At 39.4% G+C, this 26,274-nt stretch overlaps 1 protein-coding gene across 2 annotated transcripts; it reads right to left on the bottom strand.

Annotated features, from left to right (window-relative positions):
- Nucleotides 1-1,375: 1,375 nt before the first annotated feature.
- Nucleotides 1,376-26,166, bottom strand: UBP8 (ubiquitin-specific protease 8). 2 transcript variants are annotated; one of them, XM_077384942.1, is made up of 14 exons: nt 25,801-26,166; nt 24,678-24,923; nt 18,483-18,624; nt 17,688-17,747; nt 17,494-17,589; nt 13,010-13,048; nt 7,485-7,844; nt 7,148-7,288; nt 6,812-6,982; nt 6,173-6,430; nt 5,875-6,023; nt 4,889-5,446; nt 3,946-4,219; nt 1,376-1,966 (listed from the first exon to the last, which is right to left on the bottom strand). In XM_077384942.1, exons 1-14 carry the CDS (start codon nt 25,875-25,877, stop codon nt 1,829-1,831), a joined length of 2,709 nt encoding a protein of 902 aa, XP_077241057.1. In that variant the 5' UTR covers nt 25,878-26,166; the 3' UTR covers nt 1,376-1,828. The 2 variants fall into 2 exon arrangements, with proteins under 2 accessions (XP_077241057.1, XP_077241064.1); XM_077384949.1 differs by lacking the exon at nt 13,010-13,048 and having other exon boundaries at nt 25,801-26,165.
- Between the last annotated feature and the right edge of the window lie 108 nt (nt 26,167-26,274).

Here is a 26,274-nt window from a genome sequence, read left to right on the forward strand (position 1 = left end):
AAAAAACCATACTTTTTTAATCTGTTGATAGTTGATACGATCATACGAAGAGAAGTGTTGGCTACTTGGCTTATAGCTTATTCGGTTCTGGAAAGTGGAAGCCGAAACCGATTCCTATAACCATTTTTATTATTTGAACGAACCCCTACCTATATCGGTTTTCGATTTAACCGAAATTTTCAAAATGAAAACCGCAACCAAAACCGATAACCGAAAATCAGATGTTTCCAAAACAGAAACCGAACCACCCCACGTACTAACCGAACCGAAATAACTGACCGACTTTGGTTCGGTCGGTTATTTCGGTTTTAACCCATTTATGCACACCCCTACCCCCTACAAAAGTTCCCACTAAAGCCTTTTCCGTCCAACCCCCGACCATGTTTGACAATTCTTTCAAACTGCTTCTGATATTCTCTAATTGTCCATTATGTCACAGGTTAATAAGAGCTAAGTCAAAATCCACGAACTCGATAGGACCAAATCAAACAAATAAGACTGTCTTTTAAGTCCTTCCATTCCAGATTTGTGTGTGTTTTCTTGTACTATTGGAACCCCATTGTAGTGACTCACTTTCCATGTGGAATGAGGAAAGAGGTACCTTCATATCTTCTGCTATTTGAAGGAAGCGTAACTATTAGGTACAATATACCTACCCCGTAGGATCTTTAGAACCATCACAACAAGGAACCACGAGTCTGGTGAACCTGGCTTGGAATTTTCCACCCGTAGTTCCAGACTCTATGTATCGTTTCCTCCAAATCCAACGTTGGAGGAGGTATCCTTGCCACCGTCGGCCTCGTCCTCTGCTGATTTCTGGTTTTAATTTTCCAAGAACAAGGAAAACATCTCCACCAGATTGTTAAGAGGCTCTTCCAACTTGTCAACTCTCTCTTCCATTACTGATTTCTTCTTGGGATGATTCTTGTTTGTCATGCCAAGATCAAACCGGCTTTAATACCAGTTGATAGGTACATGCAAGAAAAGCTAAGGAGGAGAAAAACCAATTGTTAGGGGATCCTTGAGGTGAGGCGATCCTCCTATGTGAGAACACAAGTGGGAGTAAAATTCTGCTTGTTTTAACCTTTGATCAGTTCAGCATATAACAAGTTCAGAATCCTAAACACAGTAGGACTCAGTAACAACCCAGCAAATAAATAAAACAACTAAAAATAAATAATTCAAGCCTAAACCACGATCCAGCTTCAACAGCTGGTTATTGAGACTCTACTACCCAGCAACTCAACATACCTTTTTACTTTGGAGACAGATCCAATTCAGAAAATTGTCTAGGTTTGAAAAATGTGTTCACCTATCTCTGTGTGTACGGAACAAATATGCATGATGGGACACAAAAGATATTGCAACATCAACGTTCGGAAAAATTCATTAAAGCGATATATTACTCAATATAATGAAGAAATACACATGATGTCAGCTGCTGGCATCCCCGGAAAAGGGAAAAGCAAAACGAAATTAGAGGCCTTTCCTTTTGATAGTAGGTACTACATGTGATAAAACATTAAACAAAACAAAAAAAATGGAACTCCTTATAGAAGGTAAGAATCTCACCTCTTGATTGTACTATGTTACAGTGACCTTGACACCATCTTTAAGCTCAAATTCACAAATCCTTGTTCTCTGATTCTTGGATTCTTCAACTAAGCCAATCCAATCTGTAAGGCTAAAAACCAAAGAATGCTATTTTTTGAAATGATACACTTGGTAGTTAAGTCTACGAAAAATTCGCCAGCTGAAATGGTAAGTCTGTTCCTCCAGAACACCTGAATAATTGTAATGGCTTCCCTGGTGAAGTTTACTGTTCAGGTTACACTTCTGTATTGGAGTTGCTAGCTCCAACTCTCCTGTAGAAAAGAACATACGCAGCCGCTGACTTTATCTTGTCCTCGTTAACCGGAAAGACATGGCTGTCATCAAAATCGTACCACTGATTCTCCCCTTGATGCTACAGAAAATGAGAATATCAGTACACTAGGCATACATCCAAACACATACCTATACATAACAATGATAAGGGATTTGCTAGAGACTTTCGCAGACAGGCATTTCGTGGCTGGCTGTTGCATGAGAGAGCAGCCACACAGGCTAAATTTTCAGCAGATTTTGCCTTATTCATTAAATTCAACTGAGGTGGCTGCTCTCTCATGCAACAGCAAGCTGCGAAATGCCTTTCTGTGAAAGTCCCTAGCAAATCCCAAGCATACATGCAAACACATACCTAAACATAACAATGATAAGGGATTTGCTAGGGACTTTCGCAGACAGGCATTTCGTGGCTGGCTGTTGCATGAGAGAGCAGCCACACAGGCTAAATTTTCAGAAGATTTTGTCTTATTCATTTAATTCATCTGAGGTGGCTGCTCTCATGCAACAGCAAGCTGCGAAATGACTTTCTGTGAAAGTCCCTAACAAATCCCCAATGATAATATATACTGGCATTTCGAGAATTAACAAATAACCAAAGTCATGGACGGCATATAAATTCAAATGCTAGGGCATGATAATGATTTGTAAAAAAAGGGCGGCCCAGTGCACGAGGCTCCTGCCATTGTATGATTTGTATGAAATTGATCAAACAATGCTACTCATATGAAAGCAATGAATCTATCCCATTTAACACTTACAAAAACAACTGCATGAAAGAGGATTAAGGAAAAAATGTGCGATTCAGAACACATGGGCTTTTAAGTGTATGTTTTATTTGAAAAGTCCTTTAGTTTTTCTTCCAATTTTTTCTTAGCATAAGTTCACGCGACTTGAAAAGAGAACAGTAAGAAATGTCATAAAATATAACACATGTTTTTCTTTAAGGCAGTTTTTGTAGTGAGAAATGTCAATAATATATTTTTTTTTGAAAGATAAAAATAAAATATAATAACCTAGATTTTTATTTGAGGGAGTTATTACAGCTACAAGGTTCAAGATTTTTCTTTTAAAGTAGTTTTTACAGCTACAGGATTTGGGGAGTTTGTCCTTGTCAAAAAGGCCTAGAGGCACAATACACAGAAACATATACACAGTTGTGTCTATACGGTTGTGCTATTTTCCTTTGATGGTTCAAGTTTGGGAAATCCATGCCCGGCTGGTATCGGAGGAGTCATGAGGAATGATTTGGGGGAGGTAATTTGGGCCTTCACAGGGCCTCTTGGGGAAGCAGATGCATCGGAAACAGAAGTCAGGGCAGTTCACCAAGGGATAAAATTAGTGAAACAAAACCAAATGGCTTCCTTGGTGGTGGAAGGGACTCCTTAAATGTGATTTGTTGGTTTAGAAGATCACAAAATCACCATTGGAGATTTGACAGGTTTTTTGATGATGTGTTTGATCGGATAGGCTCATTGCCCATAGTGTTTCACATGTGAGACGATCTGCTAACTCGGTGGTGGATAGTCTGGCTCAAGGGATGGAGTTTCCAAAGAACAATTAGCGTTATTTGATCATTAAAGCATGTAACATAGGAATGTACCAAGACCAATAGAAGTACATAAGCAATGCGTAAGAAAGAATATTTTATTCCTTATAGCTGTGCCACCCCATCTGACACATCATTTCAAATAGTGTGTTACTTAGATTCTGACAAATTCATGCATTTATTGGCATCACTATGTGGGTTTGAGTTAGGGTTGCAGAAGAATCATGAATAACTTCATTAGCAGTGGAGGGACGAACATCTACTTGCATAAATTTCATCGACTCAAAATGCATATTGAAAACTCGCTCTGGTACATGAAACTTTGTCACTTGAGAAGTTTTTGACATTTTATGGGGAAACTAAATATTAATATTTGATTCATAGATTGAAGCGCTATCAGTTTGCAAGTCACATAAGGGAACCCATGGGCACTTGCGTTATTGAGATTCCTTTACATTTCTCACCTTTCTAAAGACAAAAGTAGATAAGAAGCAAGTAAAAACACCACTCACATAGGCATAAGCTGTATAATGACCGCCTCCCATGCTCCCATAGTGATTGCTTACGGCGTACAGCACATAACGGTTTGACAACTGCCCACTCTTATGAGCAATATACCTTGACAAGTCAAGATCATGTGTAGGGAAGTCTACAAATGTCTCCAGCTTGTTCTTCATGAACCTACTATAGGAAAATCTCTTAAGATGGATAACCAGAATTTCTGGCAGCCTCCAAAGATCTAATTTCTTGCTAGCTTGTTGATGCTTCGTGCAGCATGGACAGTACCTGCATTAAAAGACTGTAAGTCTATGGCCATGGTTCCAAAAACAGAGAATAGACAGTGGTTGATATAACGAGAAAAACCTTCATAAGTAGCTTGACAAAAAGTGTTTTGCAAAGTTCAGTAATTCTAATTTCAAACTGAGAATACTCTCTGGTTTTTTCAGTACTCCTTAAAATAGATATAATTAGTTAAGTAAGGCTAACAGTCAATGGATACTGTTGACAAGCATAATTGTATAGTGAAAGAGTATACAAACAGTAATGATAAACCAAAGAAACTCAATGAAGAAATAACAGTGGCATTTCCCACTCCCAGTATAGCGGGCAGATAAATGCAACAAGCCTTTTAGAAGTGACTGCTGACCACCAAAATTTACCGAAAATAACCAATATAACTTTAAAATTTAAATGAAAACCAAGGATAAATGCACCTAATTTTTCACATTACTTAAACACCCTGCATTAACCACATAACCAATAATTTGCTATCTTTCATCAGAGTAGAGCAACAATGATTTTCTAACTAGAAACCAACACAATCTTTAACTTCAGAAACAACCCAAACTAAGCAAAACAACCAAACAATGATCAACATCTTTGTAAACTTCTCTCCCGCATCTCTCATGAACAAGAATAGTTATAAAATAAAGGAAATTGGGGGAGTATACTGACCACATGTCTTCTGGTCCTAGAGGCTCCTCTTTCAGAAAGGCTTCAAGGCATGTATAAAGAGAAATGGATTCCTGAGGCCTCCTCGCAAAAAATCCAGGCTTAAAAATCTCAGGTAATGAATTGAGAGGTCGCATATCATACAGTTCAATTGCTTTATCAGGCCAGCACACAAGCACATGCAACCGTCTAGGCAAACCCGCCATCTGAATCGGCTCACTCATTTCTATCTTTGAGTTCTTTAGTAAGCCCTTTTCATCTGTTAGGTAAAGCTCTAGTTCGAAATCAAATTGTGATTCATCTCCTGATTCATCAATTGGAATTTCACCACCTGAGACAGGAGGCGTTATGGCATCATCCATTTCAATGTCACCATCATTTGCGCTGCTTACAGTATTGCTTTGATCATTTAAATTAGCTTCTCTATTTCTTAGAAATTGATTTAGTAAGTTCAGAAGCATCTTTTGGATATTGGATCCATTAATGATATTACATAGCCTTGTCATGAGAGGAATCCCAAATGCCTTCCAACATGATGCCATTTTGCCATTAACATAATGCCTGACAACAAAATGTTCTGATCAGAGAGTTTCCACTGAGTAAAAAATTCAAAAGCTCATGGAAAGGCTCAAAGGAAACCATTAAAATTAAGATAATAAGGGGAGCTCAAAGAAAAAAAGAACACCAATAGAAATGCTTGTATGCAGAAGTATATATAATGGAAATAATCCTGAAGCTTCATACATAATGAAATATTGTCTATTGCATGGTATGATGCCTTTGAAGCTATGAAATTTAAGCAATCAGGCAATTGCCAATAGAAAAAAGAACCTGCTTATAGTTATGAAATTAACAGTTTATCAATAATGATGTACTGGGCAACTAAAGCCTAACCAACTAAAGGCCAAAGCACAAGTAATTTACCAAGGGTACGGATATTTAAATGAACAAAAAAGTGTACCACAGCATAACTTAATATGTAAGCTTACTCCTCCAAACGTTGATGCATGAAAACCACCAACGGGGGTTTCTCAGGTTCATTTGGTAGTCGATATGCTACAAGACGGTCATCGTCTCTAATCAATGACAGTGAATCAGATGGTTCCTCCAAGTAACGAATAATGCGATTAGAGTAAATCTGCAAAAAAAAAAAACCTTAATAAACAACTATATCTGAAAAAAAACCTTAATAAAAAACTATATCTAATTCTAAAAATCTATGTAACATGGATATATACTGTTGGGCACATTAACTACAGCTACATGCAAGACAGATTTATTACATACCTCAGCCACCAAGAGACTCTCGTCAGTCCTTAGAGAAGAAGCGATGGTTAAGGCCTGAATGAGATCCTTGCACTTTCCGTGCTTGGGCACAGTTACGGTATATGGACATGGCAGGGTACTGCCATCAGTGCTGAAGACTGTCACAGTCATTGACCGCATGGTTGTTGAAGGTAGAGGCAGCGACAAGTACATGAATGGATCAAATGTAACAGACACCTTATTGCAAACAGGACATACTAATGTTGACCTGTACTGACCCTGTCATAAGAATAAAAATCAAAGAATGGTTTACTAAAATGGACTTAAAATACTCACTCAAAAAGCTAAAGCAAAAATTCACCAACATGCCTCAGCGTCCTAGATTATTGAGAGAACATCCAACAGTGGGCATTGATAATTCAATAAATAGAGCAGCTGTAAAGCTTGCATTGCATGGTTTATGGGCACTTCAGTAGCATCAAAAGTCTTTGAGGAAGCAAAATTGAGATGTGTAATAAACATGACCCAAACATAACAAAAGGAGGGTCACTGTGGTGCGTCATCTGAGTTTCATTACAATGTATATCATACATGGGAACATTTAAGCAGAAACAGTATTTACTTAATTTCAAAATCCAAAGGCTTACAATATATACTCACTTGGCATACATCAACAATAATGGAGTCATTGCGAGCCAGGTGATTTGCCCAGAATTCATCAGCCACTAGTTCATCTGGACGACCATCTGCATCCTTAGCTTCTATGTAGGGCTTGTGTTTCACACGATTCAGATCTTCATGGAGTCCATCCAACAAAAAAGCAAGAAGCTCCTACATAGGCACCACCGGAACAAATTAACAAATATTTCTAGAACTCATAAAACTAGAATGGCAATAATTGATGAAAAAAGGTGGCTACCACTATTTTGACCTAGCCTTATAAAAGTTAGCTGGGAGAATGAAAGTTAGCTGGGAGAATGAGAGAACTTTACTGACTTGTGAATCATGTTGATTAAAGCCACCGAATTGTGGGGCAAAACGAGCAAGTTTTGTTTTAAACAATCGCGGTGCGACTGGTGCTCTTCCTGGAGCCCATAACTTCCTCAATAAATCTCCAAATGCCAAAGCAAGCTCACCCTGACCAAGAAGGGGGATACTTAAGAGTTTGAAAAAGATACACCGATTTTCCAACCAAAAATATAAACCTACTCCTAATACCATGAGCAACTACTTAATTAAGAAAATGCAAAAGTACTATCACCATTAAAAATAAACCATTTAAAAAAAAAACATAAGAGAAGTAGAAAAGAAATAAAATAAATCGGAAACCTACATCCATGCCCAATGGATTATGCTGATTTATTTCTCTACTGTAGTCTCCAAGAAAATATTCAACAAGCTTCGGTGTATGTGCCAAGCACTGGATTGCACTGTTCATGAAACAAGTATTTCCAAGATTCTGTAATCCTGTCAAGCCCAAAGAACCAGCACCTCCAGAACTTCCACTCAAAGCTAGAGGGTTGGAGAGAACAAAACCACTATCAAAATTTCCCATGCTTCCATTGTTCATAAGTGAACCGGCAGAAGACGAAACAGCAATTATAGATTGCTGAGTTGCCGGCTCATCTTTCTTTACTTCAGCTCGTGACTTCATGGAATCTGACAACCCATAGACCTGTAACTCCAACAGAATCTGCAAAGCAAATACCACAAACAAGAGTATGAATTAGTGATATACTACACCCTCTAAAAACACATCTAAATCATATAGGATCCAAGCAGTGAATCCAGTATACCGTCACTGAGTTCAAAATTAGTCTTCTATGAAAACCAAGTACAATGAGCCTTCTATTTATTTAGAATCAACTTTCAGGAACGGGGGAATTTAATCAAAACCCAGAAAAAGCTACATGAGACTTCACACTGGGAGTTTCTGCTCGGGGTTCAACTCATAGTTACTAGAAATGGGAAACATGGACATGCATGTGAAGTGAGGATCGGATAGTGCACTACCTCGAAAACAGCTTTTGATACATTTAGTCTGATTTCCTTGCAAGAGGAACATACTTACATACATAGTACGCATAAAATCATGATCTTCATCCATAATAACAATTATACATGCATTATTTCGATTCTGCTATTATCTCAGGCTTCTCAACTCTTAGGCATATTATTGCCTATTGGATATTCTTTTCTTTTCTTTTCTTTTTTTTTGAATGGTAAAAAGATTTCATTACTGAAAACGAGACCGAGAAAGTCCCAAATTACAGCAAAGCAAAGGAACAGAAAAAGAAAGAAAAGTGCAATAAAAAGACCTAGGGAGGAAGAAAATCAAACTCTAAACTGTTCCTAGAAACTCCTTCCCTTGCCAATTTGTCTACCTCCCCGTTAGCCGACAGCTTGACATGATGAAAGGATGCCAAGGCCGACCTCAAATTGTCCATCTCATCAAATAGAGCCGCAAACCTCCAAGGAGCCACCTTTGAGCCTCTTAGCCACCTGATGACATTGAGTGAATCTCCCTCAATCTCTACCTTGTTCAAATCTACGTTGTGGAGCAATTTGATTCCTTGATAAATAGCCTCATTTGCATCTGCTATCCCGACCAGACCTCTAAAAGCCCATAATACTACTCCCTCTTCATTCCTTAGAAGACCTCCAATACCAGAGGGCCCTGGATTTTCAAACTAGAGCCATCAAAGTTTAGTTTTAATATCCCTTGGGCCGATGGTGACCAAACTTTTGGGTTCAATGCTAAAGGCATCGCATATCACCCGCCATCCATGCCATAATTCATACGCTGATACAAATCTAAAGCTTTCTAGGGGTTTTACTCAAGAAATTGTTAACGCAATTACCTTATTGAACAAGAATTCATGAACCCCTTAAAAATTCTTGCATTACACTCTTTCCAAAGGACCCATATCGTAGCCAAGAAAGAGACATGCCATAGTATTTTCCCCAGCTTTCCACCAACTCTAAGAAACTAGCTGGGAATACCCATGTTATCCCAAATCTGGACAGTAATCTGCCCCATACCTCTCTGACCATCTTACAATGGCCATCTTATGTGTTTTGTCCTCTCATGAAGCACTAGATTCATGGCTATATGAATGGCAGACTTGTTGTCGCAGTGGAGCGAAGGAGGTGACAAGTAGGGAAACCCAATCTATGACATAAACGACCTCAACCAGATCAGCTCGCAGCCTGGATATGCCATGGATCTATACCATGCCTCTGCACTTGACCTTCATACAACATCTTGTTTCTTGCTCTTCCAAGACACCAACTTGCCTCTAACATAAGTATAATAGCCATTTGTAGACCTTCAATCTGCAGGAGATACTGCACAATCTGCATATGAATATCCCTCACTCCTCATGTGACTGTTTTCCGAAGAGGAGTCCTTTACCAAGAGCTTTCTTCAGATATTTTACTCTCTGGATAACTGCTAACCAATGAGGTGTCCGTGGTGCACTCATATACTAACTAACCACGCCGACTGCATAAGCGATACTTGGACGTGCGACAATGAGGTAAATCAACTTCCCAACTAAACGTATGTATCTACCTAGATCCTCTAGTAACTCCCCTTGATCAGGGGACAACTTGATATTTGGGTCCATGGGTGTCTCAGTTGGCTTCGCTTCCAGAAGACCAGTCTCCTCCAATATATCCAGTGTATACTTTCTTTGTGATAAAGATAGCCCTCCACGTGGATTTGCTACCTTTATCTCCAGAAAGTATCTCAGACGACCAAGATCTTTAGCACAAAATTCTTACTGAAGAAAATCCTCCAGTCTCTATATACTTGCACTATCACTCCCCGAATGATCGACAGCACACTGTTTCATTCCAAAATGTATCACCGCCTCACTAAATATTCCAAACCAGGCATGAGGAGACTGCTTAAGACCATATATGGCCTTCTGTAACTTACAGTTAGCATGCGTCATCTCCTCCGAGCAACATACCTAGGAGGTTGCTCCAAGTATACCTCTTCCTGCAGGTCACCATGTAAGAAGGCATTCTTGACATCTAACTGATAAAGAGGCCATGACATATTCACTGCAAGAGAAATCAAAACTCGTACTGAAGGAATTTTTGCCACAAGAGAAAAAGTTTCAGTGTAATCAATGGCGTAGGTCAGTGTGTACCCCTTTGCAACCAATCGAGCCTTCAGTCTTTCTACTTTCCCATCTGGTAGGTATTTTACGATAAACACCCACTTAGAGCCAACTACCTGCGCCCCTGGAGGAAGAGGAACCATATGCTATGTATGATTTGACTACATAGCACCCATTGCTGCTCGCCAACCTAGATGAGCCAAAGCCTCCACAACAGAACGAGGAATAGAGACAGAGGACACAAATGATAAAAAAGAACAATAAGAGGGTGACATATGAGCATAAGAAACCACATCAAAAATGGGATGATGAGTAGAACGAGAACGTTGACAAGATGACATAGGAGCATCATCAGGTGCAGAAGAAGAAGCAATTACCTCAAGAGCAGTAGGTTGACCAGCGGGCTGAGGAGCAGGCGGTGCGCATGAGGGGCCATCTGCACATGTGGGTAATAAAACATGTTAAGGACCACGCGAATAAACCGTCACTGAGATACTGGCAGCGGAAGAGATGAAGATACTTGAGGAACTAGTACCGGTAGCGGAAGAGAAGGGTCAGGTGAGGGTGTAGGAAAAGACTCAGCAAAGTAAGATGTATCCTCGAAGAAGGAAACATCCGCAGAGACATAAACACGACGAAGTTGTCCCTTCCAAGGTTTTAAATTTCAGTTTCGGAATGCATTTCGTTCCTCACCGAAACCGAAATTTCGGACGAAATCTAACGAGATCATATAAAATAATATTTTATCTCGTATAAAAGTTCGACGAAATTACCAAAATTTCGGTAATTTGGCTGAAATTTCGGGAAAATATTATATAAAGAATAAATCCCAGATTTTTTGGAGATTCCCCTTGAATTTTGGACCGAAATTTCAGGGATAACGAAATTTCGAAATTTCGGTCGAAATTTTATAACGTTTCAAGTTTAACTAATTTCGGTTTCGGGGTTGACCGAAACCGACAGAAATTTCGGATTTCGGTCGAAATTTAAAACCTTGATCCCTTATGAGTGCGAGAGTAGCCCACGAAGACACATTTAATGACACGTGGATCAAGCTTATCTACGCTAAGACTAAGACTATGAACAAAGCAAATGCGGCCAAAAACTCTAGGAAGTAAAGAAAAGGAATTTCCAAACGGATGTAATACCGAGAAAGTCGTCCTATTACATAGGACAGAAGACGAAAGACGGTTCGCCAGAAAGAAAGATGTGAGAACTGCATCAGCCCTAATGGTCTTTGGGACACGAATCTGAACTAGAAGAGTGCGTGCCATATCGACAAAGTATTGAAGCCTCCTCCCAGCCACACCATTTTGCTGAGAGGTATGGGTGCACGATGACTGAAGAATAATGCCATGACTAGAGAGGAACTGCTGAAACCCATTAGGAACAGAAAAGTATTCACGTGCATTATCAGTGCGTAATAGAACATGAATATTGGGTAGAAACTTCAGCATAAAAGCAAAACAAATCAAATACTTCTGAACCTTTTATTACATATAACCAAGACATCCTAGAAAATTCATCAACAAAAACAATAAAATAACGATATCCAAATATAGATGGAGTTGAATCCATCAATCTCTTGCCCAATCTCACATCCCATCTGGCTAAGCTACCTTGACGGTCGACTCATCCTCGGGCTTGAATGAAGACCTTGATGGAAAGCACGCTCCGTACGTTCAATGAATTGATCTGCCCGAATGAGGACTCACTGAATGAAGGAGGCTTGCGACCAACTAAGAGTCTCCAAGGAGCTTGCAACAGCTAAAGAACTCATGATCTCAGGGCGAGCTTAGATTGACACGAGGCTGTCTCTTTTCAATGCCTCTGCAGGGACCCCAAATATCAGAATGAACAAGCTCAGAAGGACTAGACACACGACTAGGTGACATGGGCGGAAAGGAAACACGATGGTATTTTCCATACTCACAAGACTCACACCGAAAAGGACTAATAGGACTAGACATGACGGCACGATTATGATGGAAAAGAAACCACATACTAGAATAACCGCTCGCTGGTTGGCCCCACCAAACAGATGGCTTAAGCTGAATTTCGATGGAAGTTTAAGGGGTAATCCAGGGCTGGAAGGAATTGGCGGTGTTATCCGAGACGAAAATGGAAATACGATTATGAGCTACTCCGGATTTGTAGGAATATGCGACGCGAATGAAGCTGAGGCGAAGGCCTTACTTTTTTGTTTAAGATGGTTCAAAGATAACAATCTGGGACCTCTAATAGTGGAAGGGGGGGTTCATCCAATGTCATTGCTTGGGCAAAGAACTTTAGCGTGGGCCCATGGAGATTGGCTAGGATCATAGACGAGATACGGGATATTATACGGATCATTAGGCTCAATTATCACACATGAGATGCTCGGCAAATTCCCTGGCGAATGGTTTGGCAAAGGATTGAGTGTCGCGTATGGAGATGGAAACTGTTATGAATGTGTCCACCTTGATGGTGCTATAATATCGCTATGTGTCACTCTTGAATGTTTGTTTATGCTTTGTATCCATGATGGGGACACCTTGTCCCCATTGCAAGTAGCTACCTTTTATTCAATAAATTGTTAACTTTCAAAAAAAAAATAGGGCTAGACATGACGGATGAGTGCTGCATGCGATCCGCTGGAGGAAGACCAAGACGGCATTGCAACATAAATGACGCAAGCACTCAAGGCAAAATGCGAAGGTCCACAATCAAAGTAGTAGGGGTTGTGTACCTCATGGCCCGAACCAATCCTCCTCCCAGTCACTAGATACTGAAAGATACAATAAGAAGGAAAGAATGTTACACAACATCGAAGATGGCAAGTAAGCTGACTAAAACAAAATAAGTTATAAGGAAAACTAGGAACACATAAAACAGAGGAAAGAGACAAGTCGGGGCCGAGCGATGTGTCCCCGCCCCCGGTACCAGAAATAGGACACATCGTTCCATTGGCCAAGGTAACCGATGTAGACGTAGAAGATGCCGCGAAGGAACCAAGGCGTCTACTGTTACCAGTCATATGATGAGAGGCTCCAGAGTCGATGAGCCAAGAACTGGAATGACTGCGAGAGAAGGATGGGTTGCTACCTTCCATAGCTAGTGTGACAGTGGCTTAGTTTCCTCTATTCTGGGATCTCACTAAGGCCTCATACTCAGCACGCGAAATGACCAGTGTATCAACAGAAGAAGGTGGGAAAGGGGCTGCAGATGAGCTAGCAAAAGTCGTACTAGAAACATGATGAGCAACACGGGAGGGCCGTAATTCCTGATGTAGATCGTAGCAAAAGCCAACAGTATGGACCTTAAAACCATAATAACTACAGTAACGGAATGCACGGCCACCAACACCATGACCTCCCCCTGAATCTCTGACAGATACATGACCACAACCATCGCACGCACCACGACCATAACCGTTGTGCACGGCAAGAGCAGAATGCTCAACGGATGAATCATCAAGGATAGCCATACTGAATAACCACAATAGAAACAACTAACCAATAAGAACTGATCACCACCAAAGACAGACACTAAGAAATCTCCAATAACAATTCACGAAGAATCATAAACCACCAACATATGGGTCGCAAACAACCACTATCAATAGAAATCTCAGCCACTGTCAGCACCAAACAACCACATCCACCAAACAACAACATCAACAGAAAACTCCACCAACTTCCACCAAAGAACAACCCCCAAATCACCACCAAGACTATAAAATCGAATCCTAACAACATATCAACATAGATCCACCAAGAGATCACCACGACTGAAGCGCACCACCGCCAATAACAACTACAACCCGATCACCATCAACAACACAAGTATCGAGGCACCCAACATCTACTAAGTAACAAGGAACAACCGATCACTACCAAAGCCAACAAAAAATTCTGTCAGACATTTCATCAAACAGTTGGTGTGCACTTATCAACACCAACGAACGGCAATAACCGGAAAAGGGAAAATCACAAACCAATGAACCACAAGAACAATTGCAGACAGATCCACCAATCTGACTAACATCCACCACCAACGAATAGCAACTACGAAGAGCACAGAAAAATCAAGCAACCAACAAACGACCATCAATATCACCAAAACCAACACCAAACCAACGACAAGCACCACCAAGAACTAATTACCATCAAATCGCGAACATGCTACCAATAAAAGCATCTACAGATGCTATCTCACACATTAGCGCACGTGTCCATGATAGAACGATGCAACAACACCACGAACATGCACCACCAACATGAGAAAATCACCAAACAATTGCCTGGAACCAACCACGAGATGAGAAAGATAAAAGAATCACTGTTTAGAACATTAAGACAAAGAGATGGCTGATTTGTAGAGAGTAATGGGTTAGGATTAGGATTCGGACATTGAAAGAGGGTTTAATGGTGGTACGGCACACTAAGGGTAGAAAGGGTGGGGTGCGAGTGGCTTGGGGGCAAGGAAAACCACCAAAAAAAAGATGATTTAAGGTGGTGCGGCAATAAAAAGATGGAGTGGAGAAGTAATGGGTTAGGGTTAGGGAAGGTGATTTGTAGAGAGTAATGGGTTAGGGTTAGGGAAGGTCACACGGTACTGATTTGGGTTATGATTTTAGGGTTTTTGGGTTTAGAGTTAGGGTTAGGGATCTCCAATCTCGATCTTCAATCTTTCGCTCTGATACCATGTTAGAATCTAGATTAAAGTATTGAGAGTGGAGAAGAGATGAGAGAAAAGATGGAGAGGAAAATGGGTGAATGAGAGAGTTGGTAATCTCTCACGCACACTGATATAATATATATATATATATATATATATATATATATATATGTGGGAAATCTTTCCCAACACTTTTCCGTATATATATATATATATATATATATATATATATATATATATATATATATATATATATATATATATATATATGGGAAAGGTGTGCGTACTCGGTCGAGTAGATAAGCTTATCTACTTGGTCAGGTTAAAAACAGTGGGGGCCCACATTTTTGGGGTGATCCAAACCATTCATTTGAAAGGCCCTTACCTAGATAGGGTGTCCAGAAAAAATCAGCCCCATAGGATCATCCTAACCCATCCAACAGTGGAGGGAAAAATGGGCAGATTTGTGGACAAGCTGTGTTTGTCCATTTTTCCCCATTTTTCCCTCCACTGTTGCATGGGTTAGGATGATCCTATGGGGCTGATTTTTTGTGGACACCCTATCTAGGTAAGAGCCTTTCAAATGAATGGTTTGGATCACCCCAAAAATGTGGGCCCCCACTGTTTTTAACCCGACCGAGTAGATAAGCTTATCTACTCGACCGAGTACGCACACCTTTCCCTATATATATATATATATATATATATATATATATATATATATATATGCGTGTTGCATAGAAAGACAGAAATACCCCTCTATACGAGAGAGGTATAACATGACCAATTCTCAACAAAAGGAGTTCATGCAACATATCAATACTCAAAATACGTTATGCAGCAATTGGAAATGACAAGGACCAACTACTTACAGTACACAAAAACTCAGGCAGCATCAATATATGTGCTTACCAATAAACCAGAAAACAACACATTTCAAACTCAATGACAACAAAACAACTAGACTGTACATCAATATATGTGCTTACCAATAAACCAGAAAACAACACATTTCAGACTCAATGACAACAAAACAACTAGACTGTAGACAATGGCTTGGCTTTTACCCGAAGTGCCATTTCTAGAAACCATGGCCTAAGAGATTGGGGTTTATTTTCCAACGTCTCCAATTTCTTCTACCGAAACCCTCCAACTGTAACGGGAATTTTGTTCTCAAAATTAGTTTGAATAGGATGCAGTAGACAATTAGAAATGCTGGAAAGAGCATTTAAAGCTTAAAAATCCTACAACTCCATCCTTTTAGAAGCCTAGATGTAAATGACATCAGTTTACCTACAAAGCTACAAGAAGGTTCATGGCAAAACCCTAACATTACAAAATAACCAATTTTTGTATCTGATCCAGTTCAAGTGGTCAAAGGCATGGAAGTAAGATCCCAATGACTTTGACCAGTTGTAGTGACTAGGTTGGACTTCCCTAATGAGGTTAAAGTAGAGAAAACATTGGCACAGAAACCCAATTTCCCATTTACCCAAGCCACCATGGATACAAGCAATGAGTTTCAGTTAAGGGATTGTTTTATAATGTGTTTGGTATACTAAATATGCAAAAGGACCAAGAAAATAATTTATCCAACTTTTCAGAAAAAGTGCAAATCGAGGATTGTATTGTAAAATTTTCAAAACCAGAAGTATTACCCTACAGATACTCAGATTGGGGAAACTATCACAGTTTTCCCAGTTATTAAATATATATAAATATCAATGAAAGCCTGGAATTAAAAAAGTTTTTATGTAGGTGACAAATATTGCAACCAAAATTACTAAATGGGCAAAGTAACTCAACGGCAATCACAAGTTATTGATGAGTGATAGTGGTCACTTCTAATATGTCCGATCTTTGAGAGGCACACTTATATTTGTCTGGATAGTCACTACCAGTAACCAATAGGATAGTCATCACTTCCAAAGAAGGCCTAGATCACCATGCAGTCAAATAATGCTAATACCTTATGCCTATAGTATTAAACTTCCACCGACATATGTCGATTTTGGCCGACAAGTGTCGACTTCTGTGTGTACCAAAGCCTAGACCAAAGTCTGATGTTTAATACCCTATGATGCACTGCCATAACTAAAAAGTCGCATACATAGAGAAAATATTAATGACATTTCTTTAATAAGATGAGTAAGTTAAAAAAATAAGAGTAATGGAATGATCATCAACTTTCAAAACATGTGAAATATTTATATTTAGAATAAACCTTACCATTCCAGACATATGTGACAGCACATGCCACTAGCTACTTGATTTTTTAAACCATTATGGATAATTGTCTTCCTTATGTGACGGTTTTTATCTGTGTATTTGTGCTTATTTTAACATTTCCTGAGGTCTTATCTTAAATTTCCATCATTTCCATAGACTCCCATAAGCTTCCATGATTTTTGTAGTTGTCCAGAATACCGAGAAGTACTTTCATGTGGACTGAAGTTCATTCCAGAACTGACATTTGAAACCTTGCTTATTCCTATCATATGAGGAAAATACAAGCAACATAGCAAAACCTCATTAGACACATCAACTAATTACCTCTTGATCTGAATGTCGTTGACAATCTTTCAGCATCTTATTTTTCTCATCTACGAAATACAGAGTTGTCTGTCCTGAAAAGTCCCAAATGCGTACCTGCAGCAGCAGCAGTGAATGAGAATCATTTAATACTGCTAGTAAACTCTTAACTTACTGTTCAAAACAACAATCTAAATCAATATTAAGCAACATACAGGTTCAGATTCAACGCTGAAAATCTTACAGGCTCTTTTGTAATATTCTAAAGCATTGTCCTGAAAAAGAGACAATTAGTTAGAACGTACAGACGAAAAAAGACACTTGAAGACAAACAATAACATACTATTTTTGAAGTTTGAACACTTCAAGACATCAACAACAAGGTGTTATAATTAATATTAAGGAACCTATAAGGCAATGATACTGCTAAGTAATACCTCACGACACAAACAAATTATAAATTTTTAACATTTTTCTGCTATTTCAAAAAAAAAAAATTTAACATTTTTCTTTAATGAAGTGAAGTTATCTATAAAAAATATAGCATGAATATAAGTTTTAGAAAATGTTGTCATTTTTTTTTTTTTTTGATAGGGTAGATGATTAAAATGGGGGAATGATACCCCCCCCCCCCCCCCCCCCCCCAAACTCCTTAAACAGATAAAATCCACCCCTTCAACGGTTTCTGTGAGAATGGCTGCTTGAGGATAAATTCACCCCCTTTAACATTTTTCTTTGCCTTTAAAACTTAACGAATAATGTTAAAGGAGGGGATTTTATCCGTCAGAGGGGGGGGGGGAATATAATTTCCCTTAAAATGTTGTCAAATTTAAAAAACAAACTTCTATAATCTAGACAGAAATCACAATAGCCACAGAAAAAACAAGAACATTACAGATACAATCATAGTACAAAATACAATCCAATCATGACAACCCATGCCGACAGTAGTGAACCTAAAGAAAAATCACTACAAAGAGAAGAGGCAAGATACATATATCAGAGTAGACCTTTTTGCTTATCTTTACTGTCAATTGATTTGCATCACGCATAACAGAGAGCCTGAGTTGTAAGGGATAAACATCCGCCATACCATCTCCAGCAGCAGAAAAGCCTCCAGCAGTCCTCATTGCCACATTTGAATCACTGTGCCTATAGAAAAAAAAATTAAAAATTAATATTCAAAGATGTCATAGATATTCATTTAGTTTACAAAGCTTCAGTAATAAACTAGCAGTGTATGACAAGTTCCACACACAAAATGCTTTGCTGATTCAGTATATAAATAAAAACTTGAAAACAACCATGTAGGAAGAATCATGCAGCCGATTCACTTATCAAGATAGTGCAGTTGCAACTCCAACACCTGACATGCTGTTTAACCGATAAGACCAAATTAGCCTTTCAAAATTCAAACATAAACTAGCAGTTCGATTCAAGGCTGCAGAATAAGGATAAAATAATTAGTACAATAGACATCCAAGGCAAGACTCGTTCACAAAGTGGTAGTAACATAGATATCACACTTGTCCACAAAGTGATGACTCTTAGTCATGATAAATAAATATAAACAATGGAGTTGGGGTTTCAGCATGTTTTGGAGCTCTGCTGTGGTTTTGGTGTCTAGGAGGCAGCTGTATATTGAAAACACGCTCCAGAGGATTTTCTAGTGATTGGTTGGCAAGTATGCATATTAATCATGGTATTTTGCACCAGGTGAGCCTCCTTACTATATTAATCATGGTTAGTGTCCCAAAAGTGACATTTCATTTCATGGTCGAAACCCAAAACCTTACGTCGTCTCAATATTGGTTTTCACATAATAAGTCATGAGCTTTCTTAGTTTGTTTATCATATCAACACAGCACTCTCTTTACTCAACTCAACTCAAATCAACTAAGCCTTTGTCCCAAACTAGTTGGGGTCGGCTAATGAATCCTTAAGAAAATTTCCATGAAGAAGGTGAAAGGATCTACCCGGCTCAAATTGACTAACTCTAATCCTGACCCTAGTTGGGTTCGTCTATATGGATCATTTTCTTCCATTCTCTCCTATCCAAGGTCATGTTCTCTGTTATATTCCTAGCCCTCAAGTCTTTCCTCATTATTTCTATCCAAGTTGTTTTCGGTCTGCCCCTACCTCTTTTTACTTCATCAACTTGGCACGGGTCACTTCTTCTCACTGGAACATCCAAAGGCCTACGTTGGATATGCCCAAACCATCTTAAGCGGTCCTCTCTCATCTTCTCCACAATTGGTGCCACCCCCACCTTTTTGCGGATGTCTTCTGATGTGATCCGACCGTTGGATTACCACTTTATTATGTTTGCACTTATTTATTTTGCGTTTATTGGACTTATTTGACATTATTGGATTATCCTAGATGTGGGGGATGTCAACAACATCTAGGGCCCACCTTTGCAAGCACCTCTCTACCCTTATTTCTTTTGTTTAGCTTGTTTTCCCTATTATGCCCTTATTGTTTAATTGTTTTTCTTTGTTTTAGGGGCAAGACGGTCTTTTCACCTCATATTAAGTGAAGCTAACAAAGAGGGTCCACTAAAAGCATATAAACATAAGTTATTGGGAGAAGAAACCCTAGTTTTGATAAATTGAAGAAAAAGAACAAAGAAAGGAGCCCCACGTCTCTCCTGACCCCTCTACCTCCCTCCACGCCTACATGGCGCTTCTTCTTCTTCTCTACCAAACTCACAGCTGCAGGTGCGTCTTCCCTCCTCCATCCTTCACTTCTTCTCCTCTATCCCCTCATCTTCCCTCTTTCTTCCTCCATCCCTACTACTGCCCCCATATTTCTCTCTTTCTTCCTCCATCCCTACAACTCTCTCTCTCTCTCTCTCTCTCTCTCTCTCTCTTCCTACTACTGCCCCCATATTTCTCTCTATCCCCTACTACTGCCCTCATACCCTTTCCTTCTCTTTTGTTCTCTTTCTCGCAACTGTCTCTGTCCCTCGTTACATCTTTTCTCTCTTTCGATCTTTCTCTCTCGTTCTCTATTCTCTCCCTATCATTTCTTGATCTCTTTCTCTCATATTCTCTCTTTTTTTACATCCCTCTTTCACACATTAATTGAGAGCTAGCTAATGTCCGAAGTTTGGAGACGTGACTACAGGCTTCTCCAACATCTTCTTAGCCCCTTTGTTAGCAAGATCTACACGTGAAAGGACTGCTGCAACTTACCGGCAATATTTTTCCATATTATTAGCTTTTTCAGTCATATTTCAACCTTTAGAAACCCTTATGAACATCCCTAGTGAATTACCCTAGTCTATTTTGAGCCTTTTGTCATTTTCTAATAAATTTTCGGGCCCTAGATCTTTCTCTTATGTTTTGGACAACAATAAATCAGCGAATAAAGTCAGTTATTTGAGCCTTTAAATCCTATCTTTGAGTCATTTATTTGATATGTTCAATAACTGCTTGAAACGGAAGTATTTATCATTGATGGTCCGTTGCTTACAGTTCATTTCATGCTTCATTTATGCTGAAATTTACTATTGAATGTTTCTCTATTTGTTTATGGGTTATGGATGGTTGTATGGATATGAAGATTTAGAGTTTTAGACCCATTGAGCTCCTAAAATCCTGGTAGTTATTCGCGAGCCTCTGGGCTTGCACCATCTTCATTTTTAATTCGACCTAACCTTGTGTGGCCGCACATCCATTTAAGCATCCGCATCTCCGCTACACTCATCTTATGCACATGCTGCTTCTTGGTGGCCCAATATCCTATGCCGTACAGCATGGCTGGCCTCACAGCTGTCTTATGAAACTTTCCCTTCAACATGGTATTGGTAGGTATTTTACAGTCGCACAGAACTCCTGAAGCATGCTTCCACTTCAACCAACCTGCTCTTATTATGTGGTTAACATCCTCTTCAATCTCTCCTTCCTTCTGTAGGATTGAACCAAGATAGCGAAAAACATCCCTCTTAGGTACCTCCTGTCCAGTCATCCTCACCCGGCCTCCTTACATTACTAAAGTTGCACTCCATATACTCTGTCTTAGTCCTGCTCAGTATAAAACCTTTGGATTCTAAAGTAGTTCTCCATAACTCTAACTTAGCATTAACTCCTGCTTTGGTTTCGTCAATTAATACTATGTCAACTGCAAATAGCATACACCATGGCACCTCTCGTCCTGGATACCCTCCGTAAGTTCATCCATAACTAGAGTAAAAAGATAGGGGCTTAGAGTTGATCCTTGGTGCAGTCCTATTGTAATTGGAAACTCACTAGACGTGCCATCTGTAGTTCTGACACTAGTTACTGCTCCATCGTTCATATCCTTAATCATATCAACATTATTTTTTTTGAAAGATGACGAAGATATATTAAGATCATACGAAGAATACATGTATGGGGGACCAGTAGTCCCCCAAGTATTACAATGTATGAAGACCTGGATCAATCCAGGTCGAAGAAAACCAAAAAGGACAACTATAAAACCAACGGTTGGCCCTCCCAACCGTCTTCCAGATCCACCAAAAACAGCTCTGAAATCATCAAGACCCAACCATCTTCCAAAGTATTCTTCCCTTCTCCATTCGTTGGACATCTAGTCACCCCTGAAAAATTCCAAAAAAAATTGCTAAAACCATTGTGATCTTCCACCGAAGATCTTGATAACCACTGAAGCCACTATTCCTTTAGGGAATTTCTTCTTCACCTATCCTCAAAATGGCCCCCCTCTCAACTGTACACTTGCCTAGTGCCTATAGCAAAATACCTCCAATCCAAGGCTCCTAAAAATAAACCTTCCAGCATCCTGATGTGTGCTTTCCTAAGCCTGGATATCCTACTGTAGAACTTCATGATGCCCTCCTTAAAGTGAGCATTTTTGTAAGTCCAACAGAAGTCTTTCCATCTCATATACAAAAACCTCCTGGTCAAGATTAATAGTCGAGGCTTCCTCGACATTAAGGTCCATTACTTCAGGTGCTCTTTTCTGTTTAATCATAGCCTCCAGTTTCTTAATTCCCGATTCCTTATCTTCTTCCCATCGTAACCACCTCAATGTCTTTTCATCCTCCAAGACCTTGGTGAAGAATGGGTGCTTATGCATCGGTGAGTGGGTTTCCTTAACCTTATGCAACTCAGTTATACTAAAAATTATTTCCGACCTCCTGTTAGCCGCCTCTTTGAAGAGCTTCCACTGTCTCTTCAAGAAGTCTTTAATGACTTCTCTCGGTGTTGGCACCAATTTAGAAGCCAAATTTTCATTGTAAACCATCGCCTTTACCCTGCTCAATGTTTCCTCTATCTTAATTAACTCCATAGTACGCTTCCTCAGTATCGTTCAAGTTTTCCATCTGATTTTCTCGAGTGTTTTCTTTTCCTCTACTCTTACTGTTTACAAGGAAATCGAAGAGACGAGAATTCCTTACTGTGTATATCACCGCCACGAAGGGACCTCTGACCAAGGGGCAGGTGTCCATACACATACTCCTCTTCGCGTACAAAAAACTCTTTCTGCCATAAATGTGCATTAATGGTGCCGTATTACTCATTGACATCCATCCCAACTCCAGGAAACCTTTTCGACTTCCCATGATGAAGAAAACTTTCAAGAGATGAATACTTGAAATAAAAAGTTTTAAAATGCCTCAAATGCTTATCCCAAAAACAGAAATCCATGTCCTTCCTTTCTTTAAATAAAAGTGATCATTCCTTCGTGAAATTTGCCTTAAATGCTTATCGACACTGCCAATGGCTGGGTCAATAAATAACAGATGTACCTTCTCCGAAGCCCTCCCCGATCCCATGCACCGTCATCCAGGAGCTGGGGGATCCCAAATAGACTTCATCCACAAACAACACATACCGTAGGGATTTGAGAAACCCATCCAGAATTCACAAGGGTCGCAGCAGCATTTTTCTTTTTATTCTTCAGCCCTTCAAAAGGAAATTTATTGGAAGCATCTATAAATTTCATCGGTAATTTTCCTCGGGGGAACCCCTTATGATGACCGGGCCCTTCCACTTTAAATCATTATCCATGGAAAAGAAATATTCCACAATCAAAAAAATTTCTTGTTTTCTAGGGAATGTTGGCCCGTTGGACCATGGAAAATTTTATTTTCCAAAATATTTTACCCTTGATTCAAACACCCCCTAAAAGTGAATAAGAATCTTTGCTGGAAGCCCATCCATATCAATATTTTTTGGGGACTAGGTGAGAAAAAGGGAAAATCCCATAGTTGTATTAAACTATCAACCGATGTGTTGTATACATATTATTATGGCTATAGGCCAAAACACAAGTTGGTCTGTATGTCATGATCTTTGTATAGTGCAGATGTCGTGTATTCTGGCAGTGACTTATCACGTTTACAGATTAATGTATGCAATGCATACGCTAGTTAAGCTGAGCGGTTAGCTCGTGGGGTGTAGAGGACAGTCAGATACAATTTGAGGGATTTTTTACATTAATTGATCAGGGCTTGACGGTCTCATCCAGCTCCTCGCAAATGAAACGATTCAATAATATTACAAATACACATGCATTTAATGAATAATACACTAAATCATGGGATTTCTTGATAGTTAATCCATCTGTGCTCCTGTCGGAGTTTCCGGGGTAGCATCCCAAAAGGAAAATTTAATTTTCAGGTTGCACTATAAGGATATTTCAGTAATTGTTGATGTAGTGACATCAATATATGTGCCACATCTTAGGATTACGAGAGTAAGAGATTTGGGGCGTTTTCTTGAGTAGAAGAACAGAGTTTGTAACCCTAATATCAACATAGTGAAACTCTCATCTACTGGGAACGTAGTGCGGTAACTCTGATATCGACATAGTGAGACTCTCATCTACTGTGGACGTAGACACACTATCGAACCACGTAATTCTTGTGTATCTTACTTTGTGTGTTTGTGCTTCTTCCGTCTCATCTTTTTGTTAGCAATACATCAAGTTCGATTCTGTTTTGGGAGAGATTAGAGATTTTTCGGTTTTCAATACCTTGATATATGTGTACGTTTGTAAGCCTAACACCGACATAGCTAACATATGTGCACGCATACGTTAGAATCACAAATTTATTTTTTCATGTGGTCTGAGACCCAAGCAATCAATTTACCTTGAAATTGTTACTTTCTTTATAACAGTTTAACAAAAATTAAAAACTATTCTATGAGAGAAAATAAATCAACAGGAAGAATCATTCAGATTGATCCTCTCACCATTTGAGTGTCTGCAACCACATACTGTCGGTAATTAGGGCGTAGTCGCGGCCAGAGACCTCCTCTTCAGTGTTTTCAGGCTGTCCAAGATCCTCTCCGCGCCTCAGGTTAAAAATGAGATCTGAGTTAAAGATGTTATTTATGATCTTCATCGGACCTGCATAAGAAGGGGGAGATGCTGAATATACAACCCCTTGGCTCCCTTCTTCATCGCCAACAGATGATTCACGTGCATCTTTCAGCCATCTGAAACAGTGGGAATGCATTCAACACATCGAATGAAGCATTCACCCGATAAAAACAAATAGTAATAATATACAATAAACCAAAGACAGCTCCTTCTAAGTGGAAGTTAGAATGATTACAACAATCTCCCAACCAACAGAGGAAATTCAAAAGATCAATAACCCGCATAAAGACCCAAGCCAGTGCCTACGATGTCAATTTTAGCAACACCAATTTCTGATCCATACAAATGAAAGCTGTGGAGATTACAATAATTTGTAGAAGCGAAAGGGAAGTTTCATGGAACAATAAAACAAGACACAGGAAAGAACATTTGAAATAGCGAGCTCATCCTATCAGCACTAATCAAGGTTCAAACGATGTCAATTTTGGGATTCCAGATCGAAATGCAAAGTATAGAGAAGTAGAGACTAGTGAAGTCCACTGAGTGGTAGAGTAATTTTTCGCCGAACAACATTAACCCTAGCAGCAGAAAGATCTGAGAAGTCACAATATTGTCATGAGAGGCAGCATTAACCGAGTGAGAATCAGAACAATCCACCACTCATAAAATCACAGAATTGGGAGAGAAAAAGGAATTTTCATATAATCACAAAACCACATTAGAAGAAAGATCCAATACAGGAGGAAATCAGGCTACAACGGGAGTTTTTGCATTCGAGAAACCAAAATACAAGCTATAAAAATGGCAAAAGTCAGTCTACAGGCAGAGGAATCGTCACAAAACAAAGAAAACCCTAACCGCTGGGAGATCTGAAAATTTGCAGGAAACATACATACATACATACATACATACATAAAAGATGGCAATGCTGAGTACGAGGAGATGGATCAAATCAATCAAAAGAAGAATAAAGAAATAAATAGAAGAGATTACCTGTAGGGCACGAAGTAGACTCTTTCGGGCTCGGGAATGGGGCCTTGAGCGAAATCGGGGGCATCAAAACCGTCCATTTCCGAGAAATTCGAGATCTGGAAAGCGCATCAAGAAAAGTCGATCGATGGGTTTTGTTTGCAGGAAGGACAGAAATGGCGGAGGATTTTGTAGAGAAAAAAGGAGGTTCTCTCTCTGTAGAGACTAGAGAATAGAATAGGAGAGGCGATTTTAAGGAGAAGGGAAATCCAAAACAAAAAAAATAGAAAAAAATTGTCTTTCTTCTGAAATGGGAAGGAAAGGAATCTTGATTGATATTGGTCTATTTCTCTCCTCTTTCCGACCTGTGAATGTGATCTACACAACAACACACCCCACACACGAGTGGAACGGACAACGAACCAACAAATGCTTACCCTCTCCGTAGTGGGACCTATCCCATCTCCTACTCTAGCTTTGCTCCTAAATCTCTATCGG

Source organism: Tasmannia lanceolata, unplaced genomic scaffold (genome assembly GCF_043159265.1).
Source record: "Tasmannia lanceolata isolate RefF3 unplaced genomic scaffold, GAP_Taslan_0.1 ptg000002l, whole genome shotgun sequence".
Lineage (NCBI taxonomy): Eukaryota > Viridiplantae > Streptophyta > Magnoliopsida > Canellales > Winteraceae > Tasmannia > Tasmannia lanceolata.